The sequence below is a fragment of the Micromys minutus genome, assembly GCF_963924665.1.
Source record: "Micromys minutus genome assembly, chromosome: 26".
NCBI classification, from domain to species: Eukaryota; Metazoa; Chordata; class Mammalia; order Rodentia; family Muridae; genus Micromys; species Micromys minutus.
The window spans coordinates 15,979,752-16,000,893 of record NC_137961.1 but is presented as its reverse complement, the minus strand read 5'-3'; the positions used below and the strand labels follow the sequence as shown (position 1 = coordinate 16,000,893).

Sequence of the window (21,142 nt, the reverse complement as noted above, 5' to 3'; positions counted from 1 at the left end):
GTGTCTTAACCATCTCTCCATCCCCTCTTACAGGAAACTTTTAATGAAAAAAAAGTCTTATAAAAAAGTTTCAATAAGTTGATTCCAAAACGTAATCTTTAGGTTTCAAGACAATATTAAAAAGTAAAACCTTGGCTCTCCTAGAACTCACTCTATAGACCAGACCAGGCTGGCCTTGGACATACAGAGATCAGCCTGCCTCTGCCCCCCAAGTGCCGGGATTAAAGTCATGAGCCATTATTACCCATTATAAAGATAACTTTTTAAAGTAGCAATTTAAGCTTAAAACACCTCTAATCCCAGCATTCAAGAAGCTGAGTTAGGAGAAGCCAGAGTTTAGGCCAACCTAGATTACATACTGACACCCTATCTCAAAATATAGTAAAAATTAAAATACATATAAAGCAGACTGCTAGGGGGTTGTAGTTTATAGGACAAGAGGCAGTAACCGCAGGAGAAATTTCAAATAATATAGCAGTGTTTCTTCATATCTTGGTTGTGAGCCTAGCTACCCATCACTTTTTTTTTTTTTTTTTTTTTTTTTTTTTTTTTTGAGACAATATTTTTTGTGTAGCCCCTGGCTCTCCTGGAACTTGCTATGTAGACCAGGCTGACCTTGAGCTCAGAGATATGCCCACCTATGCCTCCTGAGTGCTGGGATTAAAGGCATGTGCCACCAGCACCAGGCTGAGTCTAGTCTTTAACAGCTGAACCATCTTTATAGCCTTTTTGCAGTATTTCTATTTTTTCCCCTAATGACACTGTTTAGGAAAAGTCTGAAATTGATTTATATTTTTCAGGCTTAAATACACAAATGTAGTGACGTGAAAATTGTTCTAAATATTAAGAATTCTCCTGGTATTTATGGTATGTTTATTGGCATTAATTTTAATTGGAAAATGCAGCAAAGTAATTAAGAGGCAAATTGGTACTACCTTCCATTTTCTATACTTAATGGCTGTATATATTCTGATCTGTCCCTTCCTGCCTCAGTCTTGTCATTTGTAAAATGAGGATCAGTAGCACCTGTCTCGTAGTATTGTTCTGAGAATTACCTGAGAGGTATTTAAAGTGTCAGGGTAGCTTTGTGCATGCTTAACATGTGCTGTACTACTCACTGTTGGTCCTTTGTATTGCCAGTGCTTCACAAAGGACCTTTAGAAGCTGTAGTCCTCCCTCTAGTGGTCTTGCAGTGAAATGTTTACTTGCATTAACACTTTATTGTTATGTATTTTTTCTGTTTGAAAATTATGTGGTTTTAATACTTTTCTAAAAATGCAATTAAAGATGATTGAGAAATTTTCACCTAGATTTGCCCTTCTCTGCATGTCTGTTTATTTATTTATTTATTTGTTTGTTTGTTTGTTTGTTTTTTTAGTGGGAAATACCTTCTGTATATAGTAGTGTTATCCTAGGAATTAAGGATAATTTAACAAGAGATCTGGTTTACATTCTCATGGCCAAAGGTTTACACTGCAGTACTGTTAAGGTGAGTGAAATGTGAATGAAACATTTATTCAGACCTTTCTCAGGGGCTGGGGGGATTGCTTAGTGGGTAAAGTGCTTGGTGCGTGGCTGTGAGAACCTGAGTTCAAATCTCATAACTCATATAAAGTCAGACATGGTAGCAGGAGCCGGTAGAGACAAATGAAGCTCCAGAATTCTTGGACCAGCGAGCTTTATAAGACAAGATAAAGAAATCTTGTCTCACACGTGTAGACGATGAAGACCAACCTGAAGTTGTTCACATACATACCATGGCACATCCACCACACCCACAAATGTACACCTCCCTCATTAAATGTTCTCTAATCAGAATAGAAGGTCCTGTTTGTTAATTATGAAAAGGATTGCTATTTTTTTTAAAGATTTATTTTATATATGAGTACATTGTAGCTGTCTTCAGGCACACCAGAAGAGAGTATCAGATCTTATTACAGATGGTTTTGAATTGTAGTTGCTGGGAATTGAACTCAGGACCTCTGGAAGAACACTCAGTACTCTTAATTGCTGAGCCATCTCTCCAACATAGGATTGCTATTTCTAATTATGTGTCTGTGTGTACGGTTGTGTATAATGTGTGCAGATGCTAGAGGCACCCTGAATTTAGAGTTACAGAAGGTTGGGAGGTACCAGACATGATAGCTTTGACCAGAACTTGGGTCCCCTTTGAGAACTGTAAAGTGCTCTTATCTGCTAAGCTATCTCTCTGTCCCTTGTTTCCTGATTTTAATGTACTGGTGGAGATCCTAGAGCAGACACTATCAGGGCCAAGAATGATGTGATAAGCATGGATACCACACATACAAAACAGGAAAAGGTAGCAAGTCAGAAGGATGGCTCATCAGTTAAGAACACTTGCTGCTCTTATAGAGGATCTAGGTTTGGTTTTCATTACCCATGTGGTGGTTTACAAACATTCTAACTTCAGTTCCATGGGCTCTAGTGTTTATTTCTAGGTGTTAGTGCACATATGTACAAATAAAACACTCATGCACAAAAAGTAGTGAGTCTGGGGCTGGAAAGATGGCTCATTGTTTAGGAATACTTAACTGTTCTTCCAGAGGTCCTGAGTTCAAATCCCAGTAACTACATGGTGGCTCACGACCATCTGTAATGGAATATGATGCCCTCTTTTGATGTGTCTGAAGACAGCTACAGTGTACTCACATACATAAAATAAATAAACATAAAAAAATAAGTCTCTTGGACGAAATGGTGAATGTCTTTAATTTCAGCACTCAGAAAGCAGAGGCATGTAGATCTCTGAGTTTGAGGTCAGTCTGGTTTATAGAGTGAGTTCAAGGGCAGCCAGGCTACACAGAGAAACTGTCTTGAAAACACCCTCCAAAAAATGATGAAAGATTATTTGGTGTGATGAATGGTACATGCCTTTAATCCTAGCACTTAGGAGGACAGATCTCTTGAGTTTGAAGCTATCGTGATGTCCAGAAGTTCTGGATAGCCATGGCTGCATCATGGGGTCCTGTCTAAGAAACAAACAAATAACTACCGATAACTGAGAAAGCCTTTTATTGTGATTAGGAAGTCAAACTGTTAGAGAATGACATAGGAGGCTGGTGGGCAGTGTGGGTAGTGTCTGAAGTGTGTGGTAGAAAGGTGGATTTGTTCGATATGTTAGCTAGTTACACAGTGCAGTGGGATGACATGCAAAGAGTGCAGTGTGAAACCCGAGTATCGTGGATGGATGGTTCTTGTCATAACATTTTATACTTGTGTAATAGCAAAGTCTTTGTTACTGTATAATTTCTGTCAAACTTGTTTAGTAATTCATGTAGTCATAGTTGTTTATTGTAATAAACCAACAGTAAAGATAAAGATAATTTAGCCTTATTCCCCTAGACACAATGTGAACCATTTCAATTGTGTCCTTCTCTTTTTCCCAGTCCCTGTGAAGATACATAATACTCTGTTCCAGAGGATTGACTGCCTATCCTCTTCCTTTTATAGGACTTTTCCCATTCAAAACAGCTATTTACAGCTTGTTTGGAGTTGGTAACAGAGTTCTCACCAAAACTCCGTCAGGTTATGTTGAATGAGATACTACTTTTGGATATTCACACTCATGAAGCTGGAATGGGGCAATCAGGAGAGAGACCTCCTTCTGACCTTATCAGTAGGGTCCGAGGATATTTGGAGATGAGGCTTCCTGGTAAGATTGGTTAACAAACCCAAATACAGAATTCATTACTAAGTTGTGGGTGTGTGTTGGGTAGGGTCTGTTTACTTGACTTTACCCCTGTAGGAAAATTTCTATCCTAGAACAGGGTTTAGAAGTGATTTGACAAGATTGGTAACAGGAGAAACATTTTTCCCTGGGGTTTCCATAGCAGCTGTGCAAACTGGGTGATTTAAAATTTGAAATCAATTTGACTCAGAGTTATGCTCCTGAAGACACAGGAACTGTTTATCTGCTTTTTCCTAGTTTCTAGTTGCTCCTGGTAATCTTGGGACTACGTGGCTATAACTGTATCTCTCTATCTAGTCTCTGACCTTGTTTTCATGTGGTTGCTTTTTCTCTTAGGAGACCATTGATTGATTGCATTTAAGGTCCTCCTAAACCAGTAGGAACTCAGTTCACTGGCTACATATGTAGAAATCTTATTCCTTAGTATGATTTCATTCAGAACTTTCTGAGGCAGGGGTTTGGGTTTGGGGCGAAATGAGTTTTTGTTGGACCATTCAACACATTGTAGAAATTATATGTTGTAATTTTATTTGTTTTCTAAGACATAGTATAGTAATGATGTGTTGGCCATGCTGGTTTCAAGTGATCTTTCTGCCTTAGCTCCTGGAGTGTTTGGGCCTACAAGCATAGACCGATTAGCCTGTCCTACAGTTGGGCCTCTCTCTGCCTCTCAGTCTTTCATACTGGAATTTCAGATACTAACCATCACTGCTAGGTTTTATGCTGCTGTTTTATGGTATCCTATTAGGAAGCTCTGGTTGGTGTGCACGGTTTTAGTTCCAGCACTCAGAAGGTAGAAGCAGAAGGCTATCAGAGTTCAAGGTTATCAGTGCCACTAGAAGAGTTGGAGTTGGTAGGCTATTGTCTCTGTGGGTCAGGATGTGAGAGGAAAGTGTTTTCCTTTAAAAAAAGAAACAAACAAACAAAAATTGCCTAGTGTGTGTGCACATGTGAAGGGATGCTTTTGCAGATTCAGTGAGAGAAGCTGTCTCAAACAAAACAGAACAAAGGGTTGTAAGGCTGGGCTCTCAGCAGTTGAGCACTGGCCACTATTACAGAGGATCTGGGGTCAGTTCCCAGCGCTCACATGGTGACTTACAACAACCATTTTTAACTTGAGTTCCAAGAGATCCAGTGGCCTCTTCTGGCCTCAGACACCGGATTCACTGTTTTGGTATTTTGACTAAGGATGCCTTATATTCTTACTTCTAAAGTATTTTACAATCTGCTAACTGCTTTGAGCTACAAAAATTGACAACATGCTTCGGTATATTTATTTAAAAGGAAACATCTTAGGTGAGTTTTTTTCCATACTACTGTATTTTAAGTTATTTCTAGTATGTTTATTTATTCATTCATTAACTTATTTATAGGTAAGGTCTTTTATAGCCCAGACTGCATTTGTACTTGCTGTGTAGCCTAGGATGACCTTGAACTTCTGATCCTCTTGCTTCCCTCAACGTTCAGAATAAAGAATTTTGTTCCCAAGATTGGCTTTTCCAACTGGTTCTTTCCTTGCTTTTTAGATATTCCACTTCGTCAAGTTGTAGCTCAAGAGTGTGTTGCTTTTATGTTAAACTGGAGAGAAAACGAATATCTTACTCTGCAAGTTCCTGCATTTTTATTTCAGAATAATCCATTTGTAAAGGTAAATAATGTTTAGTCTAAAATGATTTTCAGAGTATTGGTATTTTTATATATTATGAGTACTCTATTAATGTACCCATTTTATTAGTTCCTACCATTCTGAAATTGTCTGATTTCTATAGTCCGTATCAGTCAAGGCAAGCAGTTGTCAGTCGGAGTGAGGTACATGGTTTGTGCTGGGAATGTAGCTTAGGTTCAAAGCCCTTCCCTGGTGTCTGTGAGAACAAGATAATCCCAGCACTCTTTGTTTTTGTGACAGTGTCTAGTATGTAACTCAGTGTTTCTACCTCATGTTTCCAACAAGTGCTGAGGTCAATGTGTATGCAGTTTCTGCCACCTCCCCTTCCCCCCCTTTTTAAGTAGAAATTGTGTATTGTCTATTAAAGAGAAGCATTCCTGAGAGTGTGGCTGGGATAGCGGGCTGAGGGTAAAACCTTTTGCATAATACATAATTATATAACCAAAGAAAACTTTTAGCAGATGACTAAAATGGTCTCTTTTGAAGTAATACAAACCCATCTAGTTCCCTCCTTGGATAAGAAAGGGAGACACTGTAGTATAATAGCAACAGCACAGGATTCACAGAGACAGGGTTCACTGATACTGTGAGTATATACAGGAGGAGGAGAAGCAGCTAGTGCCAGTAATACCCTTCTCGTAGTCACCTTGTGTGACTCTTCACCAATAACTCTTCACCAAGCTGTGTCTCTTCAAGGAAGAATTTCTGAACAGCTTCAGCATCTTTTAAATCAGGTAGCTGGAAAGACCAGCTCTCTCCTTAGCAAGCGTCTGTTTCTTTCTTCGTTCTCGAAGTTGGGGTCACTCCACCTTTTGCGGTCGAAGTAGATGCAGTACCCGATAAAGAGGGCACCGTACTCGCCTGTGGCAATGGCACTGTTCCAGCCCTCCATTTTCGCTCCACTGGGGGTGTGCTGGGCCTCGGCAGCCCGCCTGGCAGCAGTTAGTTCCGACCGATCGGAGCACACCGGTCGTGCGCACGCACGCACACACACACACATACACACACACACACACACACACACACACACACAGCAGTTTTTGTCACAATTCTGCTTTTTCTCCAAAAGAAGTGACCTAGAATAGTAGAGACTCCATTAAAAAACTTTTTAAAAAATCCGGTTTTAGTTTTGTGGGCACTGGGGTTTCCTGATGGGATTGAAGGGATCTTATTCCTGCCATGCTGAATTTTCCAAGGGATTCTATCTCTGTCTCCATCTTGCAATAGGAATGCTGAAATTACAGTTGTATCACATCCAGCTGGTTTATTTTATTTTTTGTTTTGTTTTTTGTTTTTTTTAAAAAACCATGGGTTTTAGTGATCACACTGAAAGCACTGGGCATCACATTGGCCCTGATTTATACTTGTATAAATCAAATTGTATTAATTCTTGTATTCTCCCCTCTTGGTGGCCCTTCTTTTCTCTGCCTTTTGCTTTCAGGTCTATTCTTTATTCCAAAGTTGGTCCTGCATCCTAGGGCCTTAAGTCAACTTTACATCACCCACCCTCTGTAACCTTGATTTTATCTTGACTGAGGCTGGCAAGGTGGTTCATCACCTAAAGGTGCTTTCCCCCAAGTCTGACAGCCTGTGTTAGATCCCGGGGAGCCATATAGTGGGAGGAGAGCTCTCAAATGTTGTGTTATACTGAGTGTAAGTGAGTGTGTGGGGAGGTGCCTGTCTTCCCTCCAGTGTTCCTTATTATAAGACTGTCATGTGAATTAGATTCTCTTTTCCATAGTTTTGTTTTTCACATTACAGCTTGGACAGCTTTTAGCAGCTACCTGCAAAGAACTTCCAGGTCCTAAAGAGAGTAGACGGACTGCTAAAGACCTCTGGGAAGTTGTTGTTCAGATCTGCAGCGTGTCTAACCAGCACAAACGAGGAAACGACGGCAGAGTCAGTTTAATAAAGCAGCGGGAATCCACACTGGGCATAATGTACCGGTATGCTCCTCTCAGTGCTCTTCTTACATGTGCATTAGTTTACATTGCCCAGAGCATCTTTATCCTATAGGTGTGTAAAGATAGATAATCTTAGGCTTTGGCGCAGCTCAATGGGAGAGTGTTGCCTAGTGTTCAGAAGACTGTGAGCTCATTTCTGCACACCACAAAACAAAACCTCAAATGTATAATCCTAAGAGCTCTGGAGATGGGTGTAGTAACACACTTTTAATCCCATCACTTGGGAGGTACAGGCAGGAAGATCTCTCTGAGTTCAAGCCAACCTGGTCTACACAGAGAGTTTCAGGTCAGCCTCAGCTGCAGAGTTTAGGCCTTTTCTCAAAAACCAAAAAGGGAGAAGAATTGTGTTGCTGAAATGGCTCAGGGTAAAGGCATTTGTCACCAAGTATTACATCTTAAGTTCAATCCCACTCACGTGCTAGAAGAACCAGTTCTCGAAAGTTGTCCCTGCTCTCTACTGCCAACCACGAAACATATGTATATGTATGTGCAGTGAGTAAATGTAGTCAGAATACTCGGTCCTCTCCTTATGCTCCCCTCTGCCAGGCCACTCCTGCAAATACCTTTTCATTTAAGAAGACTGTAATTAACTATTAATTAACTGCCTTGTTGGGTTCTTCGGTTTGTCGGCAAGTATTTTGAGCCACTGAGATAACTTACCAGCCCAGAGATTTAATTTAATCACTGAATTTATAATCAGTCTACAATTAGAACTGAAGGATTTATGTGATTAAAATAGAAAAGAAGTGTTACTAGCTTATTATACCAATGATATGACATACATTTCCCTTCTTTTTGGTTGTTGTTTTTCAAAACAATCTCTGTAGCCCTGGCTATGCTGGAATTTGCTATATACCAGGCTGTCCTTGAACTCAGAGTGCCTGCCTCCACTGGCCAAGTGCTAGGATTAAAAGCCTGTACCATCACCACCCCGCTAGACATAATTTTCATAACTGGAATTAAGAGACAAGAGTAAAGCATCATGTTGTTTGTATTCTTTATCTTATTTTAATGTTTGATATTAAGTATATATATATAATTTTTTTTGTAGGAGTGAACTACTTTCTTTTATCAAAAAATTGCGGGTAAGGCTTTTGTTTTTTGTTTTTATTTTTTTGTGATTACTGAGTTTTGGGATTGACTGGAGATTTCAGTTGCTGGTTTAATCCCTAACAAAATGTGTTTATAGTGATCTTTATTGATCATGGGATAATCTGAACCAATTTTGTACTTGCTGGTTTAATGACTACAGTGAGGTCTTTTTAAACTTAAGACCTCCCCACCCCTTACACCCTCACAAGTCTCTCTGAATGTGTGAGACTCTGGCTTATTTTTTAATTGATACTAATGTCATATTTACTTAATGGTCAATACCTAGGTTTTGTGTTATAAATATCACTTTAAATGAATACATAGGTCAAATTTTTGGAGGTAGCCAGAAGTCCTGGTTGGGAAGATATCAAAAGTTACATAAAAGAAGATGCTGGGGATATACTCTGTGGCTGAACATTTGCTTGGGCTGGGGGTAGGAGGTTGGGAGGTGTGGTTCAGTTTCCTAGCATTGTTCTCCCAAAAACATGGGAAAGAAAAGAATAGAGGAAAAAATTCCGCCATAATAGTGATCATAAGCTAGGGATATAAGTGTGATGATTTAAGTGTATATCATGTGCTATAATTTTATTGTGAAACTGAAAATTTAGTATGCTCTACTGTAGATGCCATATTCCCAAAAGATAGTTTTCTTGTAAGAGTACTTGGCACTGGGCAGTAGTGGTCCAAGCCTTTAGGGAGGCAGAGGCAGGTGGATCTCTGAGTTCTAGGCCAGCCTGGTCTACACAGAGAAACCTTCTCTTGAAAAAAGAAAGAAAGAAAATATGTGTTGTCTCTGAGATTGACAGGATGGGCACACATACTTTAAATGTTCTTGTGTTTTCTTCTTCATAGGAACCACTGGTTTTGACTATTATTTTATCACTCTTTGTGAAGCTTCACAATGTTCGGGTCAGTATCTTATAATTTCATTTAGAAATTACTGGAAAGAAATTTCTTTAAATCATACTGCTTAAAAATAAAAGGCACATTTTTCTTTCTAAAAGGAGGACATTGTGAATGACATCACAGCTGAGCACATTTCTATCTGGCCATCTTCCATTCCTAAGTAAGTAGTAATGCAGAAGAAATATATTTAGAAGTCACCCTACTTGGTGTTGGTACTCTGGGATCATTAAAAGCCACTAGTGTATAGGAATCTGCAGACATCCTGTTTCTCAGCTACAGCTGTTATCTTCCTAGTAATTTTCATTGTCATAGGACCAACCCATCCACTCACCTTTCTTCCTCTATATGGGTCTCTTTTTGTCGACTAGGCTGGTCTTTAACTCTCAGTCCTCCTGTCTCACTCTCCCAAGAGCTAGGGTTACAGGGGGTAGTATCATGTACTTGAAGCACAGGTCCCAACCTTATTTTATTAATCCTAGGAATATCTTTGAAGAACAAAAGGTTTTAGTACATAGGTAAAAAGGTAGTACAGTAAATACAAATAATGTGTTTCTAGCTCACGGTTAGAAATTGGGAACAGCGAGTCTGGTGCTGTGTTTACCAACCTAGAGGATATGGGACCTGGGAAAAAAGAGCTGATAAATGAGATGGACTAAAGTTTCATTTAGTGCCAGCTTTATTAAGAGCATCAGACAATTTATACTTTGAAGGTTAAGAAGAGTCACACGAATAAAGTATCTAGTCCCAAGGGCAAGTTTCCTTTGTTCAGCAAGTCATAAGTAGTATGTTTTTCCTTAGAGGCACATGAACAAGTAGCAGTAGCCTGTTGTAATGGATAGTCTGAAATAAACTCAACTCCTATCCACTGGAAGAGGCACAGAGTTGTAAGCCAAGAACAATCCTGTGTTTTTGAAGAGACTGAGATGATAAGACTCTTGTCTTGGTTTCTTGGAACATTCTCACAAGCAAGCATTCAGAGATCTTCATTCTTGGACCATGTTCTGACAGCAGTGCATGCCTATGATCCCAGAATTCAGCAGGTTGAAGCAGGAGGATCATTGATTTGAGGCCAAAAACAAAAACAAAACCCTCCCAAAATACAAAACCAGGAGTGAGGAAGTAGAGCACCTGTTCACATACAGGCATCTAGAGAGTTAGTGACTTGCTGTCTGTTTGCTTGTTTCCAAAAAAGCAGCATGCACCCAGACTGCAAGATCTGCCATGTCGATACTGATTTTACACACGATTTGGTATACGCTATAGGACTCTAGAGACAATCTTGTGTCCTGCTTCCTTGTTTTCACTGGTGCTGAGAAGTGAACTCAGAACCAGTGCTAGATAGGCACCCTGCAACTGATACACCTTCCAACCCCCTAGTTTTGTCTTTCTGACTAACTGATAGCTTTTGTGACTCAGTTGTTACCTCTATAGGTTAAGTTCAGACTATCGTGTAGATTGCCAGCTTATGTTCATAAAAAGCAAATATGGCTTATTTTGGAGCCCTGAAACATGCCTCTGTGTGCACTGGCCACGTGACCTTGAGCCACTTGCTTTCTTGCTAAATTCTCCATTTCTAAAGTAGGGATAAAAATAGTATCAGCCTTGACATAGAGAGTTAATGTAGTGCAGGCTTAACTGCTGTCTTTTACGGTGGCAGTACTTTAAACTGATTCAGAAAAAAGTAAAGTGTAATTGCATGTTTGACCAGAAAACATACTTCTCTTGATCAAGAGTCCCTATAGGTTCCTAAGATGGCATTCCAAGAACAGTGTCTATGACACTGGATTAATAGTTACTATTTTAATAACTAGTTGCTATATAGACAGCAAGTTTAAGATCTGTTAACATTTTATGCATTTGGTAAAATAGCATGCTTAACTGCTTTGGCCGTAAATATAGAACTGGTTGTTTGTTAATAGTAGCAATAGTTCATTCCTCATTGTACTGGGTACAGTTGTGGGTCATGATAGTGTCTAACCCCTTAGGCCAGCGGACGTGCTTTGTCACATTCCCCTGTAAATGTCCATGACATGAGCATGTGCTACTGAATGGAGGACTGAGCTCTCTTTCACTAAGCTTTTAGCTTCTAGGAGTGGCCATCAGCTCTTTTCTTGGGTGCTGGCTTGGCTTTGGAGGTTTAGTAGCTGCAGGTTTCAGCTTTGACTCAGGCCAAAGCACGTGGCCCGTTCCCCTCCTGTCCGTACGCACTGCTGTATAAAGCCCTGAAGCGGTAGGGTATGGTGCCGCCGCTACCCTGTGGGAAGTCCTGGGCAGATAGAAGATCACACAGGAATATTGTTAGTATTTGAGCCCTAAGTACTTTGGGGGCTTCTAGAAAATAGAATTTTATTGTTGCTTTAAGAAATAGCAGAGGTAAAGATTACATGGCTGTTGAGACTTTGGTTGTGTCTTTTGTTTTAAATAAATGCTTGTGTGAAATTTGAAACATTTAAAAAAAAGATTGTTGCCTAATATTTTCCTTCAGCCTCCAGTCTGTGGATTTTGAAGCTGTAGCAATCACTGTGAAAGAGCTAGTTCGATATGCACTCAGTATAAATCCAAACAACCATGCTTGGCTAATTATTCAAGCGGATATTTATTTTGGTAAGTGAGATAACAATTGCTTTGTTTTATTTGTGTATCACTCTCAGAAGGGAAGGTAAGTCTATTAAACGTTTTATTATGACAGCTGCATTTGCTTTACTAGACCTTTGAGATTTGACCATCTTTCATGATAAATTAAGAGAATAAATTGGATTGTTTAATTTATACTTTTTTTTGGATGAGATGCTTTTAACTTTATGATACCTTTTTAAAAACTTGTTATTGATTCTTTATCAACTTTACATCATGTACCCAAACCCGTTCATCTCCCTATTTCTCCATATTTGCCCTCTGCCCTTGCAACCTCCCCTCAAAAGAAGACAAAAAATAAAGCTAATTGATTCAAAAAAATTTTTAAATAATCTTTAGGAACAGTGTGAGCGAGGGCTCACATGGGATCTTCTGGAAGAGCAACGAGGCAGTCTTAACGGCTGAACTATCCCTCTAGTGCTCCCTCCCTTTAAATAGTGGGTGTTTGGGGTTTTTGAAATTTTGTTTTTCCTGGGGTTAAATATGCACATACGTTCTCTCCCCCCCCCCTCCCTCCCTCCCTCCCTTCCTCTCTCTAACGTAAACACACATAGGTATATATGGAGAGAGAGATTTATTTTACTACTTTGTGTTTGTGCTTATGACTGTGTATCACATGTGTGGGAGTACTTCTGTGGGGCAGAGGTGTTACTTTTCCTGGGTCCTGTGGAGCTCAAGTTAAAAGGAGTTGTGAGCCACCTGATTTGGGTGTTGGGAATTGAAATTAGGTCTTCTGGAAGAGCAGTGTGTACTCTTAACTATTAGTGAGTGAGGCTTGTTTGTAAAATTGCTCTTTAACAATTGTAGCCTGGGCCTGGTGGGATGGCTCAGTGGGTAAAGGTAGTTGCTGCCAAGCCTGATGACCTGAGTTCAGTATCCAGGACCTACACGGTGGACATAGAGAATCAACTCTGGAAAGTTGTCCTTTGCTCTTTATATGTGTGCCTGTACATGTGCACATAAAATAAATAATATAAATAAAGGTAAAAATTTCTTACAAGTTTAAGACACATAATAATTGTCCAGGCCATCCAAGGCTATGTGATAAGACCCTGTCTCAAACTCAGGAGAACACAATTGTGTAGATGTGTGTGCACACACAAAAAGATAAAAAATATATATATAAAATTCTAAAATCTGTATTCTTGGAAGTTAATTTTTACTGCTCTTATAAATAAAATCCTGTGTCATAGGATTTTCCAAGTTAATATGAAGTTTTCAAAATTCATAATAATTCAGATAAAATTTCTCACTGGTATCATTTTGAGAATCAATGTTTTTAAAATAAAAGTTTCAAAATTTAAAGGTTCAAGAGATAATAAAATAAACTTTTGTATATCCAATAATATTTTGGAGGGGATGCAAAGGTTGATAGGGTCTCTTGTAGTCCACAGGCCTCGGATTCATGACTTAGCTAAGGATGGCCTTGAACACCTATCATGATGTGTCTACTTTTCAAGTGCTTGGATTATAGGTTAGAGGTGTGCACCAGCACAGCCACATCATCAGGGTTTTGTTTGTTTTGCTTTTGTCTTTTGTGGGGAGGGGATTTGAGATGGGCTTCTCTGCGTAGCCCTGGCTGTTCTGGAACTCTGTAGACCATGCTAGCCTTGAACTCAAAGATCTGCCTCCCAAGTGCTGAAATTAAAAGCATGTGACACCACTGCCCAGCTAATTGCTGGTTTTTAACACTTACTTTCATCCTTCCAAAAGAATGCATTATCAAATCTGCATGTCTAAAAGCACATTAGCTATATAGGTTCTGAAGTACCTTTAAAAACTAGAATAAAATGTAATTCTCGTCTGGAAAATAAAAATCCTCATATAATAAGACAGGCAGTGGTTATCTGAGGAGACAGAGGCAGGTGGATCTCTGAGTTCAAGGCTAGTCTGGGCTCCAGAGTGAGCTCCAGGGCAGCCAGGGCTACAGGGAGAAGCCTGTCTCAAAACAAAACAAAAGAAAAAAAATCACCCAAGACCCCATCTGTTACATCTTGTATTATAAATATAATGAGAAATTTAAGCTAGATTTTGGCTAATCAGTTTTAGGAAGTAAAGAATTAACAGTATCACTTTGATTTTTTTTTTCCTTTTTTTTAAAAATGAAGGCAGTTTTTACAATGTTACCCTGAATAAATAGTTTTATCACTACTCAGGCAAATTATATATATACAGTTTTACTCTTTTTATAAATTATATTTGTGTGTGTGTGTGTGTAATTCAGAGGACAACCTGTGGGAGTCATTTCTCCATTTTACCATGTGGATTCTAGGGATCCAACTCACGTGCTCTGGCTCACCTTTACCTGCTACGCCATGCAGAGTCTTATCTTTAACTTACTGTTTGAATCCTTTTCAGTTCTTGTATTTTAATGGCAAGTAACTCTTCACCCTGTTTTCTATTTTAGCAACAAATCAACATTCGGCCGCTCTGCACTATTACCTCCAGGCAGGAGCTGTGTGCTCTGACTTCTTCAATAAGGCTGTGCCCCCTGATGTATATACAGACCAGGTAAGTTGTTTTGGGGGTGTGTTCCCCTCCTGCCTGCCTTTCATGCTTTTCCTTATGAGTCTCCTTAGGTTAGGTCTTAGCTATGTCTGTATCTGTGATGATGACTTGCAGGCTGTTGGCTGTAGACCAGATAATTCTCTGTTTATTTTTGGCCTTTTGGAGGCAGCCTTGATATGTAACCCATGTTAGCCTTGAACTCCTAGTGATCCACCTGCTTCATCTTCTCCAGTGCTAGGATTACAGGCATCTGCCACTATGCCCAGCTGATGTCTCCTCTTAAGTGCTGATATTATAATGTTTGTTCCTGCCTTGATATTCCCACCTTACACCCCCAGAACTCCTCAGGTTCAGCCTGTTCAGAACTGATGTCTGTGTCTTTGTTATGCCCTTCCATAAAGCCCATCAAGATACCAAACACTAAGCCCTAATCCTGAGCACTGTGGTCAGTTCTTTTCCTCACCTAACTAATCCCGTTGGGATATATAATTAGCTCTCAAATAATCAAGTCTGTTGTCTAACTGCCTTTCTAATGTGTATATGACAAACCTAAGAAGGAGGGATCCTAGAGTAAACGTGCATTGACTTCCATAGTTACCCTGTTTTGTGATAAGGGTGCCTTAAGTCAGGGATCAGCTGTTGTGGTAGGTACTTATGATTCCAGCACTTGGAAGGCTCAGGCAGGAGAATTATTACATTACTACAAGTCTGAGGCCAGCCTGGGAAGTGATATATAAATCTTTAAAAGGCAGACAAAAAAAAAAAGTCCACATTTTTATGTCGTTTTAAAGACAGGTCCTGAAATTCACTCTGTAGACCAGGCTGGCCTTGAGATCTGCTAGTCTCTGCCTTCTGAGTGCTGGGATTGATGGTGTGCACCACCATGCTTGGCTCCCAAGATCCACTCTTACTAGATGTTTTTTAGTTCACATTGAGTACCATTGTGGTCTTGGAACCATGTTGTGGTCTCACTCGGGATATTATGTGTGCTACTCAAGAGCTGAGGTATATCTTCATCCCTCCTAGACAGAATCAGTCCTTCCTTATGCTGGCCTGTAGGTCTGTGTATGCACTTGTTCTTGCTGCCTACATACCAATGGCACATTTTTCCCATCTCTTCCTCATACCGGATTATTCATGGCTGTTTAAATACATTGCAATTAACCCTGATTTAGACCACAAGAATAATACAACAGACGAAAACTTCCAGTACTTTACAAGTTTTTAAAGTAAGATTTAAAGATTTTTTTAGTAGTTTATTTCTTTATAGCACTTTTAAATTAGCAAAACTGAATGGGAAGTCCTGAATTCCCACATAGTTGCTGTCCTCCCTCATCCTTCTTACTTTTCTTCTGTTGGCATCCTATACTAGAGTGATACATTTATTACAGTCAGTGAGAGGTGGGTTTAAAAAAATATACTTTTTTTTTTGTAGGTGATAAAACGAATGATAAAATGCTGTTCTTTGCTGAATTGTCATACACAGGTTAGTTTGTGGTACTGTAGTATTGGCGTATTTATGTGTGCTAGGCTTAATATGTCAATTCATACTAGAAAGTAGCTTTTATTTTATATCAGAATGGCTGTTGGTAGCTTAAGATGTTTAAATTTCTTAATAATTTGTAAAGTTGAACTAGATGCAGGCAGGAATTAGTAAACATTGACCATTGAACTTGAGGGAAAAGAAACACTTCATGCTTTCCTATTCCTGTGATGGTATGTACACTGGTCTTTGGGGAAGTGCAGACCAGCCAGGGCTATGGGAAGATTAGAACTCTCATGCTACAGGAACACAAAATGGTACAGCTTGGCAAATGAAATGGTTTGGCAGTTCCACTTTTACTTAGATGTTCGGGAGAATTAGGAAAGGGTGTACTTGAATGTTCTTAACAGCAATGTTCACTGAAGCCAAAGATAGGGAAAAATCCCAGTGTCCATTAAATAAAGAGTGGTTTAATAAAATGATGTATCTATACCTCAAAATCCTGCAACCATGTAAGGAATGAATTACACATGCATAGTACAGAACGGATTAACTGACAGGGATATATATGACTTGAGGCGCGTCTATAGAGACACGTATGGTCTGGTGCTTATGAGAGGCTCACTGAAGAGAGAATGAAGAGTTCCTGCTATGGGGCATTGGGTTTCTTTCCAGAAGATGCTTTAGAATTAATGGTGATGGTTATACAATTTTATAGACACTAAGTCATATATGTTTTGTTGTTTATTGTTTTTATTTTTCCAGACAGGGTTTCCCTGTATCCCTGGCTGTCCTATAACTTGCTTGGTACACCAGGCTGGCCTCAAATTCTCTGCCTCTATTTCCCGAGTGCTGGAAGCCACCACTACCTGTTATTTTGTTTTTTTATTTCAATTTCTTTTTACTTTTAATCTTTGCTTTTTTAATACTAGAGATCTTTACAACTATTAGCAAGTGTTATAACACTAGCCTATATTCCCAGTTCCTGTCTAGATAAGCATTCAGAACCTGCCTGATTGAACTGAAATGCTTTCTTCTGTGTTTAGAGACTGGCAACTTAGTGCTTTTTAAAAATGCTATGTATTTACAGCTTTTAAAAGTACAGTTCCATGTGTCTATGTCCTTGAATACTTGGACATTTGCTACGCAGTTTCTGTCTTCAGCTTCTCATTCAAAGGCAGAAAGATTTAAAACTGTAATTTAGGTCACGGATAACCTAAATGGCCAGAGAGACGTAAAAATGTTGGGTAAAGGTTTTCGAAGTGAAAATTAAATGAGATTCATAAATATGAACTGTCTTTATCCAACATTATTTCAAGTCTTTCTAATGAATATATTTGTGGGGCTGGAGAGTTTGACTTGTGGTTAAGAACACTGGCTTCTTCTCTTCCAAAGGATCTGGGTTCAATCCCCAGCAGCCACAGTCAGCTCACAGCCATCTGTAACTCCACTTCTGCAAGACCACAGGACACATGGTACCTAGATATACATATACAAAACATGTACAAACACCAATAGACATAGAATAAGATAAATAGATACGAAAAATAAAAAATAAAGATTACCCTCTCTCTCATACCAGGACGGTCATGTCACCTTCTTATATCATTTGTTTACACAGGTAGCAATTCTATGTCAGTTCCTCAGAGAAATTGACTACAAAACGGCCTTCAAGTCATTGCAGGAACAAAACAGGTATGGATTACTCTTTTTCTTTCTTTCTTTCTTTTTTTTTTTTTTGCATAAGAAGTAATGGATTCTGTTTTTCAGCCATGATGCTATGGATTCCTACTATGACTACATTTGGGACGTCACAATCTTGGAGTACTTGACTTGTATCCTTCCACCACTGCATGTGATGTCATAGCAGTTCATGTCTGCTTAAAGAAGTATTTCATTGAACATACCTTCCAAGCTAGAAACTGTGCAGGATTTAAAGAAAGTACAGATATGATTGTGTGTATGTACATATTCTAAAATGTGTGTGAATCACACACACACTGAGAATAACCTTGAAGTTAATTTTCTTCTTCTGTCTTGGATTGAGCTTGGGTCGTGGGTCTTGACAGCAAGCACCTTTGTCTGCTAAACTACTTCAGCCAGCCTCAAACCCTTGGGATAGTGTCATGTAGAACAGTTGTTTTCTAATTCTTAACTGATACATTTAGATCTTCATCATAAAAGAGGAGAAACAGATAAAAGACAAATTGCAGTAAGTTGCCTTACACCTTTCTTCAATGATGCTATTTCTAGAATATTAAACAATTTAGATTTTTGTCGTTGTGCAAAGATCTTGTCCATTTACTGCCAGAATTTAGTTATTATTTATGTGTCATGCTGGTATGAACATATTAGAACATTTTATATCTCTGTTCTAAATCTTCCAATAATTTTTCATCTTACACAGTTCACTGATTTCCTTTGCCCCTTTGCTAACCTCAGTACAAGTGTTCCTACTGTTGTCTAACCGTGTCAAGGACACTTGTTCTCTAAGGACTTCTGACATTTTCTATTCGGGAACATTCAGCTGCCTTCAGGTTTCTGCTTTGCCGTCTTAGTGGTTCGCCTCCCCGCCATCTTAGAAAATACCATGCCCACCACCGGCTACCGCTTACTCTTCTTCAGAGTTTTTCTCTGTAACACTCACCAACATTTGACATGCTGTATATTTATTTACTGTTCTGTGAGGTCTTGGTTTATTCATAGATGATAACTAGAACGATTCCTGGCATTTAATTATTGCCCAACAGTTACTGAATAAGTAATTTATTTAAATTTGACCCATTTCTCTCTTTTTATTTAACATTCATTTCTGTGCATGCGTGGGTGTGTTCTAAGGTCAGAGGACAACTTGCATTAGTCTGTTCTACTATGTGAGTGTCAAAGATTGAAACTCGGTTTTATCAGGTTTGGTAGTAAACTCCTTTACCCACAGAACCATCTTGCTAGTCCTGTATTTAAAATTTTGCACTCATTATTACTTGCCCAACATATAAATTAATATTACTGTAGATTCTTTCTTAATTTTACTAATGAGTTAATAAAAGTACATGCTGTTAGTATCCTTTAAGACATACTCAGATAAAGGTATATGACTAGTATTACCCTAAAACGTGTGAGAGGAATAAAAAACATGAAGTTAGCCTGTTTGGGTAAATGCCATACCTTCTTCCATTTTTTTTTTACTTTTTTTAGAACATAGTGTGTGTGCCTTGTGTTTATAGTGTTAAAATGTGGGCATGCATGTGCCATGGTGCATGTGTGGCAGTCAAGAGGACAGCCTTGGGTGATCCCTGCCTTCTACTTTGAGACAGGGTTTTTTGTTCGAAGTGAGTTTGCAGGCTTCTGGGAATTGCTTTCACTTCCCATCTCTCCATAGGGACAGGATGGAATTACAGATGTGTGTGCTATGGTGGCCAGCCTTTATGGTGGTCTGGGAACCTGAACTCAGTTCAGGCTTGAGTGGCAAACACTTTGCCAATTGAACTGTCTCCCCAGACCCCTTCCTTTCATTCCCGCTAAGCCCTTTCTTTCTCTTCAATTCATGGTCTCCCCTCGCCCCCCAGTAAGTGTTATATAAATATATGTCTGTGGGTATATGTAATGACTAATAACCGGTTGGGGTGTGCTCTTCTCTGGTGTAGACTATTTCTCCTGCTCTGTATTCTTTTGCTGCCTGCAGTTGTATAGGATTGGGGCCTTGTAGGCTTTCCCTTGTCTATTTTTAGAATGTCTGTAGTCTTTATTCAGCTCATGTTGGTGAGGGCTTATGGGCTTCTGACACTAAGATGTCTAAAAGATCTAATCTCACAGCAAACTCTCTTATCCTCTGGTTCTTGAAGTCTTTTAAGACTCCTTCCTTAATGCTTTCTGATACTTAGGTGCAGGAGTTATTTTGTAGCCAAATCTGTTGGGGCTGTGCTCCACAGCTCTATACTTTGATCAGTTGTGATTTTATGTAATGGTCTCTGGTGGAAAGAGTTTAGTTGATAAGGTGTAAGGACTAGTTACCTGTGGATATAAGGACAAATATTTAAAATGTATTTAGGAATTATGCTGGTTTAATAAAGTAGTGGTTGTAGATTTTTTTTTTTCAAGACTCATGATTTTACTAGCCCTGGGTAGTTGGTCAGGTTTCCTATACTAGGCATGATTTCCCTCTTGTTGAGAAGGTCTTACGTCTAATTAGAGAGCTGTTGCTTACTAGCAAGGTATGAGTCCCACTGTTTTACTCTTGGGGTTATTGCACCATGCTGATTGTTGCCATGGTTTATAGGTGTCATAGCTGAGTGTGACTGTTGCTTGTTTCCTTCATGTGGAAGCTTGCCTGGTGTCTTCTGGTACAAGGAAAGCTAGTCCTCAGGGAGGAGGCTCAGGGTACCGTTGGCCCTGTATCTAAAGTATATGGTTATTGGGCTGGAGAGATGGCTCATGGTTAAGAGCACTGACTGCTCCTCCAGAGGTCCTGAGTTCAAATCCCAGTAACCACATGGTGACTCACAACATCTGTAATGGGATCTGATGCCCTCTTCTGGTGTGTCTGAAGTCAGCTACAGTGTAGTTATATATAATAAGTAAATAAATCTTTTTTTAAAAAGTATATGATATCTTTAGGAATAGGTATTTACCTTGCATTTCTGGGAGGCAACCAACGACAGTAGCTATTTTGTGAGGCTCTTGGGCAACCTTGACCTTTAGATGCATTTATTTATTTCATTCATTCATTCATTCATTCATTCATTCATTCATTTATTTATTTATTTATTTATGGTCTTGCTACAACCTTGACCATTAGTCATTCTATAACTCTCATAGGCCAGGCTGGCCTCAAAGGCAGAGATCATCATTCTCTGCTTCCTGAATGCTAGTATTAAGGATCTGCACCACCATGCTTGGCCTGCCACTACATTATTTTTTAAACTCCTTCTCCTTTAAAGGTTCTAACTATGTATCCTTACTGTCTCATTTGCCTCCTGGTTCTCCTACATGCAGATACAGGTTATCCTTTACCCTCATACTTAGAGGCCTCTCAGTCACCATTCTGCTTACCACCTTCACACTGATCTTGTCAGGTGTTTCTGTCTTATTACTATAACTCGTTATGCCCATAGCCTTTTCTGACTGTTTCTCAGAATTGGGCTTTTGACTTCCCCCCACCATCAATCAGCCCCTTCCATCCA

At 39.3% G+C, this 21,142-nt stretch overlaps 1 protein-coding gene across 1 annotated transcript in view; it reads left to right on the top strand.

Moving 5' to 3' along the window:
* Window positions 1–21,142, top strand: part of INTS8 (integrator complex subunit 8) — a 44,467-nt gene that overhangs the window by 20,795 nt on the left and 2,530 nt on the right. Inside the window, exons 14-26 of the mRNA XM_080938482.1 lie at window positions 1,379–1,489; window positions 3,472–3,673; window positions 5,236–5,357; window positions 7,137–7,321; window positions 8,391–8,424; window positions 9,284–9,340; window positions 9,436–9,497; window positions 11,823–11,941; window positions 14,379–14,482; window positions 15,915–15,965; window positions 17,584–17,657; window positions 17,733–17,797; window positions 18,131–18,174. Coding sequence (XP_080794608.1) covers window positions 1,379–1,489; window positions 3,472–3,673; window positions 5,236–5,357; window positions 7,137–7,321; window positions 8,391–8,424; window positions 9,284–9,340; window positions 9,436–9,497; window positions 11,823–11,941; window positions 14,379–14,482; window positions 15,915–15,965; window positions 17,584–17,657; window positions 17,733–17,797; window positions 18,131–18,174 — 1,230 coding nt within the window. The remainder of the gene's footprint in view (window positions 1–1,378; window positions 1,490–3,471; window positions 3,674–5,235; window positions 5,358–7,136; window positions 7,322–8,390; window positions 8,425–9,283; window positions 9,341–9,435; window positions 9,498–11,822; window positions 11,942–14,378; window positions 14,483–15,914; window positions 15,966–17,583; window positions 17,658–17,732; window positions 17,798–18,130; window positions 18,175–21,142) is intronic.